The sequence below is a fragment of the Dioscorea cayenensis genome, chromosome 19 (assembly GCF_009730915.1).
Source record: "Dioscorea cayenensis subsp. rotundata cultivar TDr96_F1 chromosome 19, TDr96_F1_v2_PseudoChromosome.rev07_lg8_w22 25.fasta, whole genome shotgun sequence".
NCBI lineage: Eukaryota > Viridiplantae > Streptophyta > Magnoliopsida > Dioscoreales > Dioscoreaceae > Dioscorea > Dioscorea cayenensis.
Window position 1 is genome coordinate 22,375,916 of NC_052489.1, and position 20,849 is coordinate 22,396,764.

The following is a 20,849-nucleotide window of genomic DNA, read 5'->3' on the forward strand; positions in this document are numbered from 1 at the left end:
AAGCATACCAACTTATTTTATTTGCATTGAATTTGTTTATGCATATTGGTATATGTCACGTGATCGTATAAACTTGCTGATTTGGAAGTGTCATAGCATCTATGATCATGTAAATTATACATTAAGACTTTGCAAGATCACATTTAGGATTATTGATATATATTATAATTAATTATAATTAATAAAGATACCTTGTTTGGATTAAGTTTTTTTTATGTTGTTAAATTTCACTTGTGCATAAGGTTATCTGTCATGTGATCGTACAATTTTCATTTATTATAGAGTTACCTCAACACCTATGATTATGAATAATTGTACATTAAGCGGTCTTGCATGATCACATCAAGATTGAATGACATAAATTCATATTAATTATAATTAATATTTAGTATTTTTGTTTGTATCAAACATGGTTTATATTTTGTATTGATAAATCTTTATTTACCCATAAGGTTTTATGTCATGTGATCGTATAGTTTTAATTGATTATGGACTAGTCACAATAACTATGATTATGAAAAACTATACATTAAGAGTTTTTACATGATCACATTTAGATTAATGCCATGTGGAGATGCTTTCTTTCTGCGTTAAATTGATTTATATTTTATACACATTATTGAACCTTGATTATGCATAAAGTTGGATGTCATGTGATCATGTGTATTAAACTAATTATGGAGTTGTCATGATTATGTAAAATCACACATTAAATGTGCATATATGATCACATTAAGATTAAATGACATAAGTTGTGATTAGTCATGATTAATATGATAATTTTGCCCCACATGAATTTTATTGTATTTTTCATGAATAATTAGGATAAAATAATGAATAATTATTATTTCTTAAGTCGCCCACAGGTATTAAGAAATTTGATTATCCATTAGGTTTATCAATAAAGATGAATCTATTGTGTGTTTATGTCTTCGCCCACAGGCAGATTATAAACGACACTTGATTCATGTTTTAGGTATGACTTGCATTGGTAAGCATACCGTTTTGTTTTCTCACCTCCATTTTGTTTCATAAGCATGATTATTTTATTTGTAATAGTTTTAGTTCCAAGGTTTTCATATGATAATTGAATGTTCTCTATTTAAGTGATGATAACTATATAGCGTGAAAAGATCATTTCTTCTCTATTTAAGTATATGGGCAATGTTTACACTATTATGAACTTTGAACTACATATTGGTTTGGACACTAGTATTTAGAGGGTGATTGTCTTGTATAATTATTGTGAGTGCTGTGATTACTTGGGAATAATATTTATTAAAATCACATAACTACTAGTATACGTAGTTCGTTCTTAAGTGTAAATATGTTAAGGATTTGCTAAAGACTATTGATTTCTAATTTAGAACTTTGGATAAGCCATCTCTAGCATACTAATATTAGAGTTATCATCAATAAAGTTCACTATTAATAAATGTGTAAAATAGCATATCATTAAGAAGGATAATGACTCATTTAAATCTCTTGAAGTTGAGTTAATCTAGCATTCTTATGTATCTTTCCATCAATAGCTCTCTTATTATTACTTTAAATTCTCCTATAACACATATAAAGTAAATGGTTAATAATTGTTTTTGACCATGTGTGTTTATAAGGAAAGGAGTTTGATAATAGAGAATTATGAAAGTGCATAAGCAAAGAATAAATGACAATACCTATTAAGGTTAAGAATAATAAGGAATCCTGAATATTTCTTGTGGTATTGAGACAGATAAAGAAGGATTATTCTAAATATAGGGTGTTTATAGTTAATCTCACATATATGAAATTCTTCTATATTGTGGCATTGGAGATTAGGATAATCTCTATAAAGAAAATCAAAGTTTATGGAGTAATGGATACTTTTGTTTTATAAACTTTGAATTTTTGAATAGATTACATAAAGGGAAGGTAAACTAATAAAGTGAAGTAAAAAAAATGCTAAGAAGAATTTAGTTTGCAAACTTGGTTTGTAACATATGTGCATTTGGATTTCTTATATCTGATAAGGTTTCTAATCCATATGAGAGAAAATTTAGACCCAATGACTATTACTTGTATTATTTTGAAGATTACCTAAAATTCTATGGATTATAAAGTTTGTTATTTAATTTATATCACTAGAATTACAGAGTCGACAAATGTAAACTGTTATGAATGACTTGATTAGTGGGAGTGATTAACCTATCAAGTTTTCAGGAAGATCATGTGGTTGTTATAAATAACATTTATCGAGTTGAGATGAATATTGAATAACTTCTATTAAGGATCTAAGTCATGATCTAGTAGATCGGGTTAGGTTACATCTACCAGAAGTTGTTAACTAATTGTTAGGAAACATCCTCTTTAAGGTTATGATGCTGCAACTTTAAACAGATCAACTAGAATAAGTGTTATTTGGTGATTATTTTGTGTATTTATAATTTTTAAGCCAATTGTAACTTTAAAACTTTTCACAAGCATTAATTAATGGTGTATAAAGCCATAAAGTATGATATTGATTCTATAGCATGTTATGGTATTTGAGATCTTGTTGAGTTGCCATATAGGACAGAGACTATTTAGTTAAAAAAAAAATTAAACGGACTCATTAGGCAACATTAAGTGATACAAGATAATACTGTTTTGCTAAGGGATTTACTCATATAAATGGAATAGATTACAAGAGATTTTTCTCATGTTTCTGTTGGCTTTTCGTGTTATTATGACATTTGTTGCTCATTTTAACTTAGATGTGAAAATTGACCTTTTAATGAAGAATTTGTAAAAGAGGTATTTGACCTCTAGGATTCTTCTTTATTAAAGGTAAGGTTTTGGATATGCAATTTGAGAAATCCGCATAATACTACAATAAGTCTTCCGTTGATGGTATTTGAAATTTCATGATTTATCTCTTCATTTAGTTTTGCAAAGAATAATGCAAATCATGTATATACCATATTAGTGGGAGCACATTTATATTTAAGTTATATTTAAGATTATGTAGATATATTGTGGGTGTATTAGGTAAATTAATTACTCTCTAAAAATTTTGGTTTGGATGATATAATTAAGGTGTCTTATGTCATTGACATTGAGATCATAGAGTGTTATTTTGAGGCATTATAGTTTGGTCTCAAGATATTTATATCTATAAAGTTTGTGAGAGATATGGGATGAAAATTTATTTACCTAATGCATAGTTTATTATTAATAGTGTTGTATTGGAAAGAGAATAATTAGAAAACATTCCGTATGCTTAAGTTTGAGAAACCCTATGTATTCAAATTTGTTGAAAATTTGGTATTGCACCTGATACTCGAATGTTATGAATATATCATTATAATCTTTAGATTTTGAGAAAACCATAAAGAAAGTGATGAGGTACTTGTAAGGAATTATGAATACATGCTTATGTTTATCAACTTTGATATTGCTGATTACTCGGATTAAGATTTTGTTGGCCTTGTTGATCTTCTCAAATCAACATTCAATTACCTCTTATAGCTGCCAACAAAGCTATCTTTTGAAGAAATACATATCTTTAGTTGTTATTTCTTCTATTGATGCTGAGTATGTTGAGGTAATGTTGTTGGGTATATAGTTGAAGAGTTTCGTGTTTGGGCTAAGATAGGGAATTTTTATCTCTAGGCCATTAAGTTTGATAATTCAGTTATTATGTTCCAGAACACATTAGTACTGAATTGATGTCTGCCAATCCTTATATGAAATGCATGCACTTAAGTTATTTAAGGATCATATGCAGAACATATAGGACTTGGTTCTTTTTTGTAAACTTTTATTTGATAAGCTATATTAGATAGCATGAATCTTTATTGAAACTCTTGATCGTGTTTGGTTGTCTTCTCGTCAAGTGTATACATTAAGTTTGAGAAATGGCAATTGTTAAGTATATGCATATTTGTTTATGCGTTGGACCCGAATAAGCATCTGGCTTATTCATTATGATAAAATGCCATATATAGGTTTGCATTAGATAGAGAGATATTGCATCGTAATGCATGGAAGGTAATACTCGGTTTATAATGATGACTTACCACCATGATTCATGTAATTTATTTCTTTGATGTAGACATGCAGATTTATGGGTTAATGTGAATGGATATTAAGCTACCTATGATAAAGTTGGACCAAGTGGGAGAATGTTAGTTTGAATTCTATTCTGAATTAATTTCATGTTGATATTAGTCCAATCTGGATTCAAACTGAATAAAGTACTGGTCCATGACTTTATCTAATGAAATTCCGAGTTAACTCTAATTGGCACTTTGGATAATGATCTACTTAAATTTTAAGTTGAGTTAATCTTTTGATGATAAGGATTATATATAGTACAGCACCAGGGGTCCCCAATCTAACGTTCTCGAGAATACCCAGCCCTATTGATGGGAGAGAACGGGATAGATTGGAAGAGCCCTTGGTTTCTTCAAGTGCAGATCTTAGTCCCTTCGTTTGTCCTGTTTGATTTGCTATGGCTGGAGGTAAGTGATCATGCTTCCGCTACATATTAATTACTTAATTAATGTGACATATTAGATGTCATACTCGGGTTTTATAATACGACATATTTACGTGCTTAGATGTCGTATGTTGTGCTCTAATTAAATTTCTTACACTTACATCAATTATTACAATGTTGTTTGTGATCTTACTTTGAATTATGACTCATTCTGCATCATAAATGAGTCATTATTTTGTCTTCCAACCTTATAAACTAACCAATGGTCAAAATCAACTTTAATACTAATAATAAATGAAAGCTGTAGTTTTAAAATTATAAAATAACTAAATTCTAGGGTTGCGTGGCCGTTCTACCTATGATAGTCCAGCTTCTTATCTTACGATGGTGAGAAATTCCTTTAGTGTTTCACATTAAATATTCTATAAATTTTGGCATTATACATAAACAGAAGCAGTGTCAAAATTGCTCATGTGATTCATACTCTTAAGTTTGGGATATAAGATTTTTATATTATATTTTTATAAATTTTCAATTTGATTATGTTGACTCAAGTTAAATTTATTCTTAATAAAATGAGTTTAAATGATACAAGTAATATAGGAAAAAAATATAAATTATTAGTACTCAAAAGCTGATATAAATTATTTGGTAAACTTTTATTTTTGGACTCATTTAGAAATACTAGAAATGAGAATGAAAATATATTTATTGGAATATAATTAATTAACATTTAAACTTACAAGAAAATATATAGAAAGTATCTAGTTAATTCAATAGCTCTTCTAATCTATAGGATAATAAACATACATTTTTGTGCGTATAATAAAATACGTTAAACAAATATTTTTTTCATAAAACGAATGAGAATAAAACCAACTATGGGAAAGCATATTTGGAGGAGTTTGTATTTGGAAATTTTGCATTTTTAATTAGTTGGCCTAGGATAATAAAATTCTTATATTGAAAAACCTTGCTAACTTAAGATAATAAGATTCTTACTTTGAAAAATCTCGCCATTAAATGATATAATAAACTTTTAATGGCAACCAATGTTCTATTCTGTCACTCAACAATAGAATCAATTCTGTCACTCAGCAATAGAATCAATGGATCATCTTTTCATATTGTGTCTTTTTGCAAAGCATATTTGGATACTTTAGTTGCCTCTTAGGGCTTCATTGTTACTCTAACTCCCTAAGTGAATTGTAAACATTGTAGAGATCTCATCTTAGATCATCTCTTAAGGAGACATGGGATCTCCTATCCAAGGCCCTAGACTGAAAAACCTGGCTTGAGTGAAACAAGCACATTTTAATTCTCAAGTGTTGCATCTAGACCCAATTTCGGCTGAAATTAACTAGATGTTTCTTTTCTAGTATCTATAGTTCTAGAGATGAAAAGGACAAAAGTAGAGGACTTGGTTAGCTTATTAAGAAAAAACTTGGAGATCTTAAAGTGTCGTACTAACAATATGAGAAGCCAGGAGAGACAACGTCCAATCAAGGCTAGCTTAATTAATGAGCCAGCTCGGTGTTGTAAGGGGCTTGGCTTCACTACAGTGGTTTGTGTTTTCTTTTCTTAATTTGTAGTCTTATCCCTTCTTATATGCTTGTATTTCCACATCTAGTAGGCCATGATGTTGTCTTTTTTTAGTTTGATTATATAACTTTGGCCTAGTTTATACTTTTGATTTCCGTTTCCAATGAATAGTTATTTATCCACTTATTAGAAAAAACATAACAAAACCAACTATAGTTAAAATAGTAATAATACTAGTGCTACTAACAAAATATATGACATCAATAATACAATTGATTATATTAATGATATCAATAATATTAATAATGATGATTATCATATATTTTTCCATTATATATAATTCATGTCCAAGAAAGAATTAAAAACATTAAACATAAAGAATAAACATCTCAATTAAATCATTCATCTCATTAATTCCTTTTCTCAAAACGCTCTTTCCTTAATCCTCTTCTCTATGTAAATGATACAAGAAATAATCGAACTCGAATTGTTGCCTAAGTCTTACTTATCCTACCCTTATTTGTTATTCAAAGTTGTGTGAATTTTAGGACTGCTTTGTACATCAATTAGATATTAATTAACAAATAAATATATTTAAAAGGTTTTTTATTTGTCAAATTTTTTTTAACAATCCTGGTATACCTCAACCATACATCGTGAAGGAGTCGAACTCTCGACTTGTCATACTTTTCAAATATTATTTTTATTTTTCATTTGATTTTTCTTGCCATTTTTCAAAACAATGTGTTAACTTGGATTATAATGTTTTTTTATCTCACATATATTATTAGATATTAAATGTAAAATATGATGATAATTTATAATTTTAATAAAAAAATCTTAATTTTTCCATCAAAATCAACTATATATTTTCTCATTTAATGATATGCTTAAAAAAATTATATTAACAAAAGTTTAGAATAACCGTTGTAAACATAAAAATTGTGATAGTGATGATACATACATAAAAAATTAAGTTTCTTTTTTATTTATAAGATGGACAAGCCACTCATCTCAGTTGTAATGTGATGGTTAAAAATTAAGATCATAAGTATTATTTGAAAAAGAAAAAAAATAAATAATTTCACTATTTTTCAAAATTGGCAAGTAAAAAACTCTTTATTTAAAGGGCAATAAATTTAAGTTATTAGGAACTAATCACTTGATTTTCTTCCAAAAACTCAAAAGGTTTTCCACCAGTTTTTATGACTTTCTCCTACCATCATAATTTATGTTTTCAAGAAGTCAAGTTTTCCAAAATGACATGTGGAAATTTCTTCTTCTTTAATTTTTTGTTTGAACTATGTTACTATTTCCCCCCTTTTTTGAATTCCTTTCACCGCTGTTCCATTCAAATCTAGGAAACCAATTGAATATATGACGGTATCAAATTTCCAAAATTTTTCAAACCATCAAACTTTTATACAGTGTGCGTGAGTTTAATTCAACCCATATCTCCTTTTTTTTTTTTTTGTTCAAGCTCTTGTACTTGCTTTCAAATACAGTAATATTAATAAAAGGAACTATCATCAAGTTATTTCCTATTGCGGCATCACCCACCATAATCTAATAAACAAACGTAGGTTATATATATCAAGATACAATGAATAAATCTTCAGAAGGTTTGACTAAAATTTAGACAAAACAAAGACCTGCACATCTCTTTTAACAAATTCCATAACAAAATCCTGTTATTTGCAAATGTAAATTTCTAACTTTATTTTTCAACAATAACTTCATTCCTTCCTGGTTTTGTAAATCTACTATTTATTTTTAATGTATTTTTCCTCCGCTCACAATTTACTGTATTCGTTAAAGCTCATTGAGATATAGGCGAGCTCACTTGATCACATGCGGAGAGCCTCTGTGAAAGCATCCAGCACAGAACTAGAGAGTTGCTCGGGGGCTCATTAATGCCGGAAAAGTTTGCTTTGCCTCAGAAGCCGGCCCCCTACATAGCAAGCCACACAAGGGGTTTGCTAAGACTGAAATAAGTATTATGTGATTAATTTTAATGTAAAATCTCTATTAAAAAAAAAAAGCCAAATGATAAAAAAAATAAATAAATAAACATAATAAATTTAAGGGTAAAGTACAAAAAAAAATTTGTGGTTTTTTACTTTTGCAAAATAAAGACAGAAGTTTTTTTTTTTTCCTCCCAATTCTATGACGTATAATTTCTCATATTTGTAAAGAGAGGAAATACCGTTATTAAGCAGTTAATAATATTAACTCATATGAGCAAAATCGTCATTTTATTAACAAATAAATTTATACGACATGAATATATATATATAAAGTTTATTAGTCTCTTCTAAAATTTTACCAAACAAAAAATAAAATCTTAAATCATAAAAATCAAACGAAATCATGTTAAAAAATTATGTTTTTATACTACATTGAGGTTTTTTTACATGAATAGATGATTTTATTCGTACTGAAAAAAGAAAAGTTAATACCGTCAACAGGTTTTTCTCTTTTTCGCAAATACGGGGAAAATCATAAGTCATAGGAATCGGGAAAAAAGAGCCCCGTCAATTATTTTACATAAGTAAAGAAGCACAAGATTTTTTTTTAATCTTTTTCCCTAAATTTAAACTGTTCACCAATGATAATAAATTAAGCGGAATTAATTACGTCCATAGTTAACCTTTTCAAATGTTTTTTATGGTCTTGTGCAACTTTCTCTCAGGACGTGATAAGTCCTTCCTTCTAGAATTTAACATGAACTTAAGTAGCTCTTTTTCAATCATCTAAACTTTCATTAGACTTGAATAGTTTCTACAAACTGTGCAATCACTACAGTTCTTTCAAGATTGCGACCTTTCCCAATTTTTTTAATCTCTAACATGAACCTTGTTATTGTTATTGTTTCTTTGTTCCATATCAAGGAAAAGATTTACCTTGATTGAGCATGAAGATTTGCCATATTGTTGGGTTTTGGTTCTAGACTTCTAGTTGTTATTATAGTCTCTAGTTGTGTTTTGTTGACCTGGCCTGCTTCTGTTAGTTGTTTTTCAGCTCCTTTCTCCCAAAAATAATAAACAAAATTTTAAAAAATTAAATAAATTAAAAAAAATAATGACCCTTGTTTTTTGTTTTTACTAAAATAATCAACCATTGAATAGCCTAATAGTAAAACACAAAAAGTGTAAAGGGGAGAGCCAAAGTTCAAATCTTTTCCTTGGCAATATTATTTTATACGGTTCATGTACTGAACACTTGAGTCCATTATAGGAGATATACTGTTCACGGGTATGGGTGTGGATTCCCTGTGGGAGAAACAATGATTTTACTCTTTCAAGATTATAGGAGAGCGGGAATTTTTTTAAGAGATTTATAAACCACTGTAACTGGTGCATCTTCATACATGTTTGTCCTTTTAACAATTTGTTAAATAGAGATACGTGTCACCTATTAATATAAAAAAATAAAAAATAAAAAATAATCAAGCATTTGGAGCACGCCAATGGCCAATAAAATTGACTAACTCATATAAATTAATTGAAAAAAACAAGCAAAAGATAAGACTCGTGGATTTCCGTTGTAATATGGCTTCTAACTTCTAATCTTTGACCAAAACGTATGCAAAAATGGCTTATTGTCAAAGCTGACATGTGACTTGGAGGATACAGAAATTGAATGCGATAAAAATATTTAAAAATCCCTTCAGGTACATTTGATAAAGTTAGAATGATGAAAATTAATCGTAATTTTTAATAAATAATTAATAAAATATTAGTTTCAATTAAAATTCAGTTGTCTGACAATGATCACCATCTAATACATCTAATACTGTTGGATCTATATATTATTATACAACTATGTTATTAAAAAAAAATCCAACTTTATTTAAACTTGTGATAAATTGAGTACACAACAGACTGATGATATAAGTCTTTCATAATTATTTAAAATGATCATTTGAATATTCTACTAAATCACTGGTGAACTCTTCTTATATTTTATAAGTAAACAGGCATAACATATATACTAGTGACCATTAACATGCATATATTAATAAATAAATCTTTTTTAGATATGCAAAAAATTCAGGTTATATAAATGGCTCAAAAATCATAACCAATTAGAAAAATAGCCATGGTTACTTTAAGGGTTTGGGACCCTTACATTCAGTCACTATCTTTTTTCGTATTCAGATGAACGAGAATGGCATTTTGCCTTAGGTGCGGGAGCATGGTGGAGCGAGTAGGCATGGCCTGATCGAGTAGTACTGAGACAGGCTGATACGCGTGGGCAAGAGTTTGTGACCTAGAACAGGCAAGGCAGTCCGCTAGATCATGTGCCAAGACCTAGCGGCGCGAGCACGAGTGAGACACGCGGGTGGGTGCATCGGTATGGATGTTGGTGCCCAACACTTAGTCAATTTTAAGGCTGGTTTCGTGCTGTCGGGAGAGGCACACGGCCGTTACCGAGGGACTCTATCAATAGTCAGGCTATTACCGAGGATTACCGGTATGTTTGGGATGGCGTGCTTACTACTGAGGCTGGATGTGCCCAGCGACTAGATACTACTGAGACTTTGTTGGGCAATGGAACAGTAACGGCAAGCAACACTGTAGCTTGATCCTTGTGACTGGCACTGTAGTTGGTACTATAGCAAGGGACTGTGGTGCTTGTTCTGATGGGACTGTTGAATTTTTCTCAATCCTTGGATATGGTCTTTGTGTGGTCATCCTTGTATGAGAGTCCTTATATAAAGTATCTTGTTTCTTTGATGAAAAAGAAAGGATGAACTCATTCTTGGTTGAGGTCTTGGCCATGGTTATGTAATCTTCTCATTCTAATAGAGAGTTTCATTTTTCTCTCTAAGGCTTGGCATCTTGTGTTTGTATGGGTATGTGCTTACCTATTTACTTGATAGATAGCTTGCATTGTGTGTATTAGGGTTGATTTTGTCCCTAACTTTCGAGAGGCTTGCTTGTCACTTGATAATGCGTTAAGCTCCTCACGGTGTGATCAAGAGGTCGATTGTGAGGCTGTGACAGTTACCACGTATAATATAAATAATTGTATAACTTTTAAAAATATAGTTGCAAAGATTGCAAGTATGATCATTTTAACTATTCTTATTTATTATTGAATGATAATACGTAGGTAACTTAATTAAAAAAGGTATGATATATATATGAGAAAAAGGATTCTGTGGATGTCTGCGGTTGGTAACAGTCTGACACTTGGGTGTATTTCTGTTTTTAGATTTTGTACTGTAGGTTCTAGTAGGAACAGGGTTGGATGGTTGTGATTTGTTAAGTTATTGTACTAAAAATGATTGAACAGTTCTTGTTTTTAGATTTTGTACTATAGGTGCTATTAGGAATAGGGTTGAACAGATGTGATTTGTTGAGTTACTGTGCTGAAAATGATTGAACGGTTTAGATTTTCTACTGTAGGTGCTAGCTAGTAGGAATTTGTTGAGTTACTGTACTGAAAATGATTGAATGGTTAAGATCAAAACACTGTGCATCCCACTTTTTACTGTGCAAGTATTCATAAACACAGTAATTATTGTTCATCCATAGTTGAAAACCATTGGATTTCAATCCGACGGTCCAAAATCTACGGACGTTCTTAGACTGCGCTACCTCTCTCTCTCTCTCTCTCTCTCTCTCTCTCTCTCTCTCTCTCTCTCTACATATATATATATATATATATCTGTGTGTGTGTGTATACATGTATATATATATATATGAACAGTGAGCAAGCCCAATGGTAACTACTCGTGGCTGTGACTGAGAGATCTCGAGTTCGAGCCTTTTAGATTACAATTTCTATTCAGGGTCTCATGTGGGAGTTCTGTGTGAGGAGTCAAGCCACGTAACTGGTGCACTTTCGTGCCCGCTTGTATTTTGCTTTGTCGCTTATCGACTTTATCAAAAAATATATATAACTTTATTATCTTGATGTTTTGAAGTTTGAAATAGCTCCTCATTGAATTAAGAAGGGGTTTTTTGCAGGTGTGCCTCTGAATAATTTTGAAATTCCATATTTGCCCTTGAATAAAAGATAATTACATACATATGCCTGCATATTACATATAATTGTACCCCTGGGTTCAAATTAGTTAAAAAATCATCCATTAACAAACAACAGATATATAAAATAATCATTATATCCTTTGCATATATACCCTTGAAATGTTTTTTATTGTAAAATGACCATTTATGAATACCCCTTTTAAAAATATAAAATTTAAAAATAGTTAAAAATATATATATATATATATATATATTTTTTATGTGCAATTATATTATCCTATTTATACTTCCAAATATACCCCAAAATTTTAATTTTGATAAAAACCTAAATCAGAAATACAACATTAAATACATTGATCTACATGTATACATTCACAATAATGATTTACTATACATAACACATATATTTAATTATATCATCAAATCAACACATCACCATTAACCATCTAATAACTAAATCAAGATTCACATTATAATTGTAACATATAATCATAAAATGTTTCCAAATACATTAACATGTCCATATGTCTACAAAATGTTTACAAATACATCAACATGTTCACAAAATGATGTTTAGAAACACATCAACATGTTCACAAAATGTTTGCTAACCATTAAAAGTTTACATGTTCACATGAACATGTTTACAACCAAATATCAAAATGGAGTCTATTACTATCATAAAGCTCCAATATTTGTAGCCAAACCTACAAAATTAATAAAAATAGATTACAAAATTACCATGCAATTAGAGAGCATAAGAGCCTGAAGCAGATACAAAAAAGCTTGCTTTAAATGATATAATGGGCAAATAATACTTAAAAATGGATCTCTTTATCTCTTGGAGTTTTTCTAGGCTTGCCTCTTCCCCTACAATTATAAATTAAACTTGATTAGCAACTCAACAAACAACTAATTGATTAATAAGATGACAACTTTAACATAGATTACAAAACTTCAAACAAAATTTAAAACAATTTAATTCAATCAAGTAGAACATTTATATAATTTTCAAGACCTTCCTCGGGAGCTATTTGTTGATGGATTTGTTGAATGTTCTGGCTCTTTACAAGTTCTTGCTTGATGACCAAATCCACCACACTTAGCACATTTATGTTTGCCTGACTTTATTTCATCTGCAGCCCTTATCCTATTCTTTTCGGCCTTCCAGCTGGTCTCCTTGACAATGGAGAAAGTAAACCATCCAATTGACCATTAGACGTCCATTGGCTAATATCAGGCATAGGATCAATCTCCAAGTAGTAGGCAACCCCAATTTTCTCCACTGAAAAATATAAATCAACATATTCTTCCGATTTTTCACCTCTAATACTGAAGATGAATGCCATAGCATATACACAAGGTATTCCAGAGACTTGCCACTTCTACAACCGCATATTCCATCAGTCAACACAACCTCACAACTCTGCCCTTTAAAAGAGACCTCCGCCTTTGAATCACTACAACGTTGCACCTTATATTTTGTCAATCCTCTGGATAGGTTTCTTACATATTTCTTCACAAATGGCACAATATCATCTTTCCATTTTGTTGTCATTCTTCTTCTTTTATCCATGGTCACCATTATCTTTTGTCTGATTGTGTCTAAAAGGTCCAAAACAGGCCTTTGCCTGGCTTCTGCAACCCATGCATTGAATGACTCAGATATGCTATTTGTAGGGATGGCAATTTTGTACCCTACCCGATGGTATACCCGTACCCGTACCCGATCAAAGAGGGTATTACCCTTTTTGACCTGATACAGGTACGGACATGGGTATTACCCGTTATCTTTTGAGCTGATACAGGTCGGGTAAGGGTATGCCCCTACCTTACCCATACCCTTACCACTTGAAGAGGGCACGGGTTTACCCGTACTAGTACCCTTACCCTCATATATATATATATATATTAAGCAAACATTTACCCAAGATACATTTTCATTGGGATTAATTTGAAAATAATACTTTAAATTTTCTTTTAATATATTATTTTGAATTTTATTTAATTTTTATATTTATATTTGATATAGCATATTATTTTTTGATATAAATATTAAGAATCACAATTAAATTAAAAAATTAAACATTATAAAACAAATATAAATAATAATATTATTATAATTTATTTTATAAATTATAAAAACATCCTGAAAAATAAGATACTAATAAAAAATCAATTGGTTATGAGAATTACTTATAATGTTTTTTATATTCAAAATATCAGTACATTTATAAAATTTGAAACTATATAAAATATGAAAAGTAGACATATGAAAAAATTTAAAACAAAAACCAAGATAGTTAAACATAAACAAAAAAAAGGTAGAGTTACCATTAAGTCCTAAATAGACGCCAATGAAAATCAACAAACTTGTTATTTTATATAAATTAATTTGTTATGTATAACTTTTATGTGATTATATAATTTAAAATAAACAAATATATATCAACTTGTAATATTGAATTTATGGACATGTGTTTAAACATTGTATTATTATTATTATTATTTAAATTATTTAAATTTATACTTAAATTTAATTCGATAATTTGAACAACATGTAAGCGGGTACCCTGCGGGCATACCCATACCCTGGAGGTAAGGGTAAGGGTATGATTTTTTATACCCTGGAGGATACGGGTAAGGGTACGGTATGATATAAGGGTTATGGGTACGGGTAAGGGTTTTGGAATATCCTACCCGTTGTCATCCCTAGTTATTTGTCATGTAATCACATTTGCAAGCAGTACTAAACTGTGATCTTCTCCATATCTCTAGTTTCTTCCCCAAGTATTCTATCCAATTATAAGCTATGATATTAACTGATTTGATGTCTTCTATGGTTGCATTGCAACCTCTAACTGTGTATGATCTTGTAACAGCCCAAACGCTTCTTTGTAGACTTTCTCCATGGAATTTCTCCTTGAAATTTTTATACATGTTCCTCACACATGTTGTATGCTCCACAGATGGATAAACCCTACAAATTGCTTCCTCAAGACCATTCTGCCTATCAGATGCAAGTACCAAACCATTAGGCAACCTATTGCCTCATATAAGCCATTCAAGAACCATGTCCAGGACTCAATGTTTTCTAACTCTAATATGTCATAAGTAACTATAAAGAGTCAATTACATCCATCAATAGCACTAGCTGATGCCATTACTCCTTTGTATTTGCTTTGAGATGGCATCCATCAAGTCCCAAGAAAGGTCTACACCCCAAAATAAACCCTGTACTGCACAATCCTAGACATAAGAACATCCTCTTGAAATGTGATTTCCCCTCATTTGACTCTTTGTCAATTTTTACTATACTGCCATGATTCCTTCTCATCAACTCATCCTTGAAATCTGTGATCTTCATATAAGAATCCTCCCAATTACCATGTATGGTAGACACTGCTTATTCTTTCCCCCTCCAAATCCGATGATATGGTAGTTCCACATTATACTTTTCATTTAGCCTTCTTTTTAACTCTTTGGCAAATAAATCACCTTCCTCTTGAAGCCAATCACAGACCTTACTTGCAATCCAATGTTGGGTAGCCATTTTATTCCCAAATTTGTTTATTGAGCAACGAGAGTGTTGATCTTGTATTGTTTTTACCTACAAGGTACTAATGCATATTAATTGGTAGTTAATGCATATTGCAAAATTAAGTAATAATAAGTAAATAATAATTATTCTTACTTGGAATACACCTTGCTCTCGAACAATCAATGCATGGACCCTCTAGGAGCATTTATAATTTGCACACTTTGCTATCACTCTTGATTGATCACTTTTGATGTACTTAATGGAAAACTTCTTAAGGATGGAGTACTGTTCAAGTGCTCTTCAGAATTGATAACAATTAATAAACAAGGAGCCGATCTTTATATTTGGGTTTTCATCATAAATCTAAGTTTGGTCTTCCTTAGCACCTGATTCATCACCTGATTCACTGCTATACAATGAATGATAGCTAGTTTCACTGTCAATCTGCTCAACCAAGTCATCATCATTACCACAATCTTCTTCATACACCATATTGATGTTTTCATGATTTGCATCAATGCTTGCTTGAGCTGGAATCGGTCTGTCATTAGAAGCACAACTTAGAGTTGCTCTCCTATCTATTAATTCTAAATTAGTAGCCCTTTGCTCACCCTCCTATATAGAAGATGGTGTTGCATTAACCAATGTTACATAAATCTCACACTTCTTTAAGTCCTTATACTCATTCAACATGTTGGCGAGATCTTCTTCTCTTCTGATTTCAACAAATGACTTCTGACTATTTTGTCTTGTCACACTTCAAAATATAGGTATTTGATTCAACCCCAACTGTAGAATTGAGATAGATCTTCTTCCATATTCATCTTGTTGTATAAATCGACGTCTACAGTAATTTTCCCAAATGATACCTCAATCTTGTAGTGCCTTTAATTTCCTTGAAGTACTATCCACCATACTTGAATGCACACTATTGACACTATCCCTGCATGAAATGGAAATTGTTGGAATTTTTTAAAGAGCTTACAACCCAAACCAAAGTAGGAAAGCATTTTAGCAAAAAAAGAGGAAATCTTATTTTGATACCACATTGTTGTAAACTGAAGAGGAACTAGGAACCAGCCCTTTAATTCTTCAAACATATCATTTAGCATATGAAAGAAACCTCATCCAAGGTACTGCATCCAGGAAGGAGCTTCTCAGCAAGAGAGTCATCTAATTCTGGTAAATTTCTGTAGAAGAATTCTTTACATTCCACCCCAAAATAAAAGATTTGGAGTCATAATGTATTAACTAAACATAAACCAATATTTTCTTCAAGAAATCTGAAAAATAAGGAAAGGAAACAACAACAAATCAATAATAGGCCATCTCACATCTGAAACTGGAACATCTACAATATATGAACACAATGCTCATAACGTGAACTATGGAATAAATATACTTATGTGCTTCCTCAGAAAGTGGGGACTTAGTTTAATAGGATTTGAAATAATAAAATGGAAATGATAAGTTAAAAAGGTGAGAGCATCAACCATTTCTAGTGTTTCAAGAAATAAAAACTGCAAGTAGATATCATAGTCTTGAGGCATATAAATTGTAGGTGAGTTGTGTCTAATAATACAAGTGAAAAATCAGTCACTTATGGGAATCTGGGAAAATTGGCTGGTTAGTGACTTGCATATGACCATATTCGCAATCCTAAGATTAAAATATTAAGAACGCCATGTCTTTATGATGGTCATTTGGTCAACTTAGTGAATTATACATTAGCCTGCATATATACTTTGAAGCATCTCAATTCACAGGGTTCAGAAAATCGTGAATTAAGTTTACTGAATTTGAAATTTCTGAACAAGAATAAGAGGAATTTTGTGAATTTAAGGATGAAAATGGACTAAAATTATGTACTGGGGGTTTCTCCATGAAGAATAGTTTTTCACTAACAAGGATCACTCTTGCTGAAAATTTTATTCAAAGCTTTATAATCAAACAGTGTGCAAAAATTGTATAGAACTTACCATAAATTGAGCATTAACACCACGAAGATTTTCTTGTTCCAATGATTTCTGGGAATGTGAGGATAAATGATTTTGTTTCACCTTGTTGAATACCAATTATTGCATCATGGAAACCAGGAAGAAGGTTATTGGTCTCTTCTGTATCCAAGTGAAAACCTAGAAGAAAAGCCCATGAAGATTTTTTTTGATATTAGGATAACAATTCAGTAACTTGATCTTTAAATTCAAGAGATAACTTAAGCGTGCTAAAAGATGATGATAATGGAGATTTGAAAAGGAAATACCCAAACCTTTTCTTTCAGCAGAGGGTATTTTCTCACTTTCAGCCAGGCCAATTTTAGCGCCTCATCAACCTTCTCATCGCCAGTCTGAATGGGAGAGTGATGAAGAAAGAGAGAGAGATGAGAAATGGGAGAGAGATTGGAGTTTTTGTTGGGGGAACCGTATTCCTTAAGTTGTACAAGAAATATTTTGGACTTTTTGTATATCTTAATTCAATTTATAACTATATTTAATAAAGTTGATTAAGTTCGGAATCTAATAGTAGGGGCATATCCGTAATTACCTATATTTTCAAGGGTATATATATAATTATATATATATATATTAGGGTAAATATGCAATTATAGAATTTTTGAAGAGTTTATAACCAATTTCCCTAATTAAGAAACATGAAGAATCCATCACTTGTGTACCTAATTAAGCATGATTCTATTGACCGTGTGCAAACGTTCCTCAATCCTCTATTCACCATTCAATTGGAGTCGATCCGTAGATCATACTATCATAATAATAATAATAATAATAATAATAATAATAGCAGCAGCAGTAGCAACTTCTTGAAGTCCTAACATGTTAGACTGGTCTTACATCATGCATGATGCAATATACAGTACTGATACTCACAAAAAGAAGAAAACAAACTTCAAGCCATTGGCATGCTTGACTAGACTTAAAATCTGGTGCAATACATACATAGAGAAGATGATAATACGAAGATGAATAATAAGAATAAGAAAACAAGCTCGAAATCCCTAACGTGCTTGACTAAAGTTACAGCAGGCTGCTATATATATATATGATCTCAATGATTACTAATCCTAGATCAAACTAAATTGGCTTAGCAAAAGTTGGCCTGCCAGTGCATTGCGAAACTTGAGCACAGGTTAGACAGGAGATAATTAATGGAGTTTGAGAACGGAGAGAAGATGGTGCATGAGGTTGTGATAGTTGGGGCAGGGATTGCAGGGCTTGCAGCTGCCCTTGCACTGAAGAGAGTGGGAATCAAAAGTCTTGTGTTGGAGAGATCTAGTGAGCTGCGTGCTACGGGCACTGCTCTTGTTATATTGCACAACGCATGGAGAGCACTTGAAGTTCTTGGAGTTGCTGACAAGCTTGACAAACCTTACCAGGATTTCCAACTGTATCATAAATTATATTATCACTCATGCATGAATCAACTTCACTCATATTCTTTTATATTTTATTTCTTCCTGACTTTTATGTTTGTTGATTCATTACAGAGCTACAGGAAGCATCACAAATTTGGTGACTGGAGTTAGACAAGAATTCTCCATGATTTCAGGATCAACCAGGTAGTATATAAGTTTATATATAAACGTATAATTTTAGTGAATAATTAATATATATGCTTGATAGCTAAACCGGCCACAAATGTTTTTATACTTCAGTGGGAAGACGAGGATGAGACCAATACACAGGAAATTCTTGCTGGAAACTCTTGCTGCAGAATTGCCACCAGAGAGCATTAGATTTATGTCCAAGCTCTCATCCATCAAAACTGAAGTCTCCAAGGACTCTTTCTCTGTTACTGTTCTAGAGATGGAGGACGGATCTGTTATAAGAGCAAAGGTAAATCATCCATATAACTAATTAACAGGCATTTGGCTACCAACTTAGAATCTTAATTGAGATGTTGATCATGTATATAATAAATGTATATTAGGTAGTGATTGGGTGTGAAGGAGTGCACTCAGCCGTAGCAAAGTGGCTGGGACTCGCTGCACCAATAAGCTCAGGCAGGTCAGCTGTACGTGGAGTAAGTATATATCCAGAAGGACATGGATTCAAGAAGCAACACAACCAATATTTCATGGGTAATGGAATCAAGGGTGGCTTTGTTCCTATCAGCAACACTGAGATCTATTGGTACCTCAACAAAAAGTCCAACCCACAAGGCATGCAAATATATATATATATATATATTAATAATCCATCTTCTCAATATTTATATATAATTATTTGATTCTTATGCAGACCAAGAGATAGCAAGAGAGGCAAAGATGATAAAGTGGGAAGTATTGAAGACAGCCAAGGATTTCCCTCTGGAGTACCGTCAAGTTGTCAGTAACTGTGATCTCTCAAGTCTCACTCTTGCACCATTGCTATTCCGTGTTCCCTGGAACATAGTCTTGGGGCCTAGCCACTATGGCGGGGTCACAGTCGCCGGAGACGCCTTCCATCCGATGACACCTGACCTCGGTCAGGGTGGCTGCTCTGCACTGGAGGATGCGGTCGTTCTAGCCAGGAACATCGCAAACACACCAAACAATGTTAATCTTGGCATTGAAAATTACGTGAAGGAGAGGAGGTGGCGCGCGGCGAGGTTGGTCGGCGCATCATATTTGTCCGGCGTGCTTGAACCTTGGCAGTCAAGACGAATGCTTAGTAGAATGTGGGAATCGTTCAGGCAATATGCCTTCAATTGGTTGTTACATTCCAAGTATGGAACGCTCAACTATGACTGTGGGACTTTGACTACTGCTGATGAAAGCTTTGCTCTCAACAAAGACAAATAATTAATAATCATATGACACGATGAATAAGAACTTATATATATATATTAATTGTTAAGAATAAATCTGAGAAGATGTTTGAGTTTGTTATATGTAATACTAATGCTTGCATAAGTTTGATCATACAAATTGGTTATAAAGTCTTGAGTTAATTAATTGCTCTTCGTCTCCTGCTTTTCTTTTTGTCCTTTCCGCTTGTCCATCTTTCTAACCGAAGACCCCTTTCGGAGAAGTCCCCGGTTTCAGCATTGTCCACATACCCACACATACACATCTCCTACCCTATACTTTGAAGTTTGAACCCTATTCTAAACCTAAACATTATAAAATAGATATATTTAATTATATAAACAGTAATAAAACCATAAAATCAAACAAATACTGTATTTTCTCTTAATCATAACAGAAATGAATAATATAATATGAGAACACGTCTCAAACTCTCAAACTGTGATAGGGGAGGGTCTAGGAACAACCTGGTTCTAAAAATAATAATAATAATAATAATAATAA

The 20,849-nt window shown here is 31.7% G+C and overlaps 1 protein-coding gene across 1 annotated transcript; it reads left to right on the forward strand.

The window, feature by feature from the left end:
• Nucleotides 1–18,649: 18,649 nt before the first annotated feature.
• Nucleotides 18,650–20,357, forward strand: LOC120250540 (monooxygenase 2-like). Its single transcript, XM_039259364.1, has 5 exons — nucleotides 18,650–18,943; nucleotides 19,044–19,115; nucleotides 19,212–19,392; nucleotides 19,487–19,718; nucleotides 19,798–20,357. The coding sequence occupies exons 1-5, from the start codon at nucleotides 18,705–18,707 to the stop codon at nucleotides 20,337–20,339; spliced, it is 1,266 nt and encodes a 421-aa protein (XP_039115298.1). The 5' UTR covers nucleotides 18,650–18,704; the 3' UTR covers nucleotides 20,340–20,357.
• The last annotated feature ends 492 nt before the right edge of the window (nucleotides 20,358–20,849 follow it).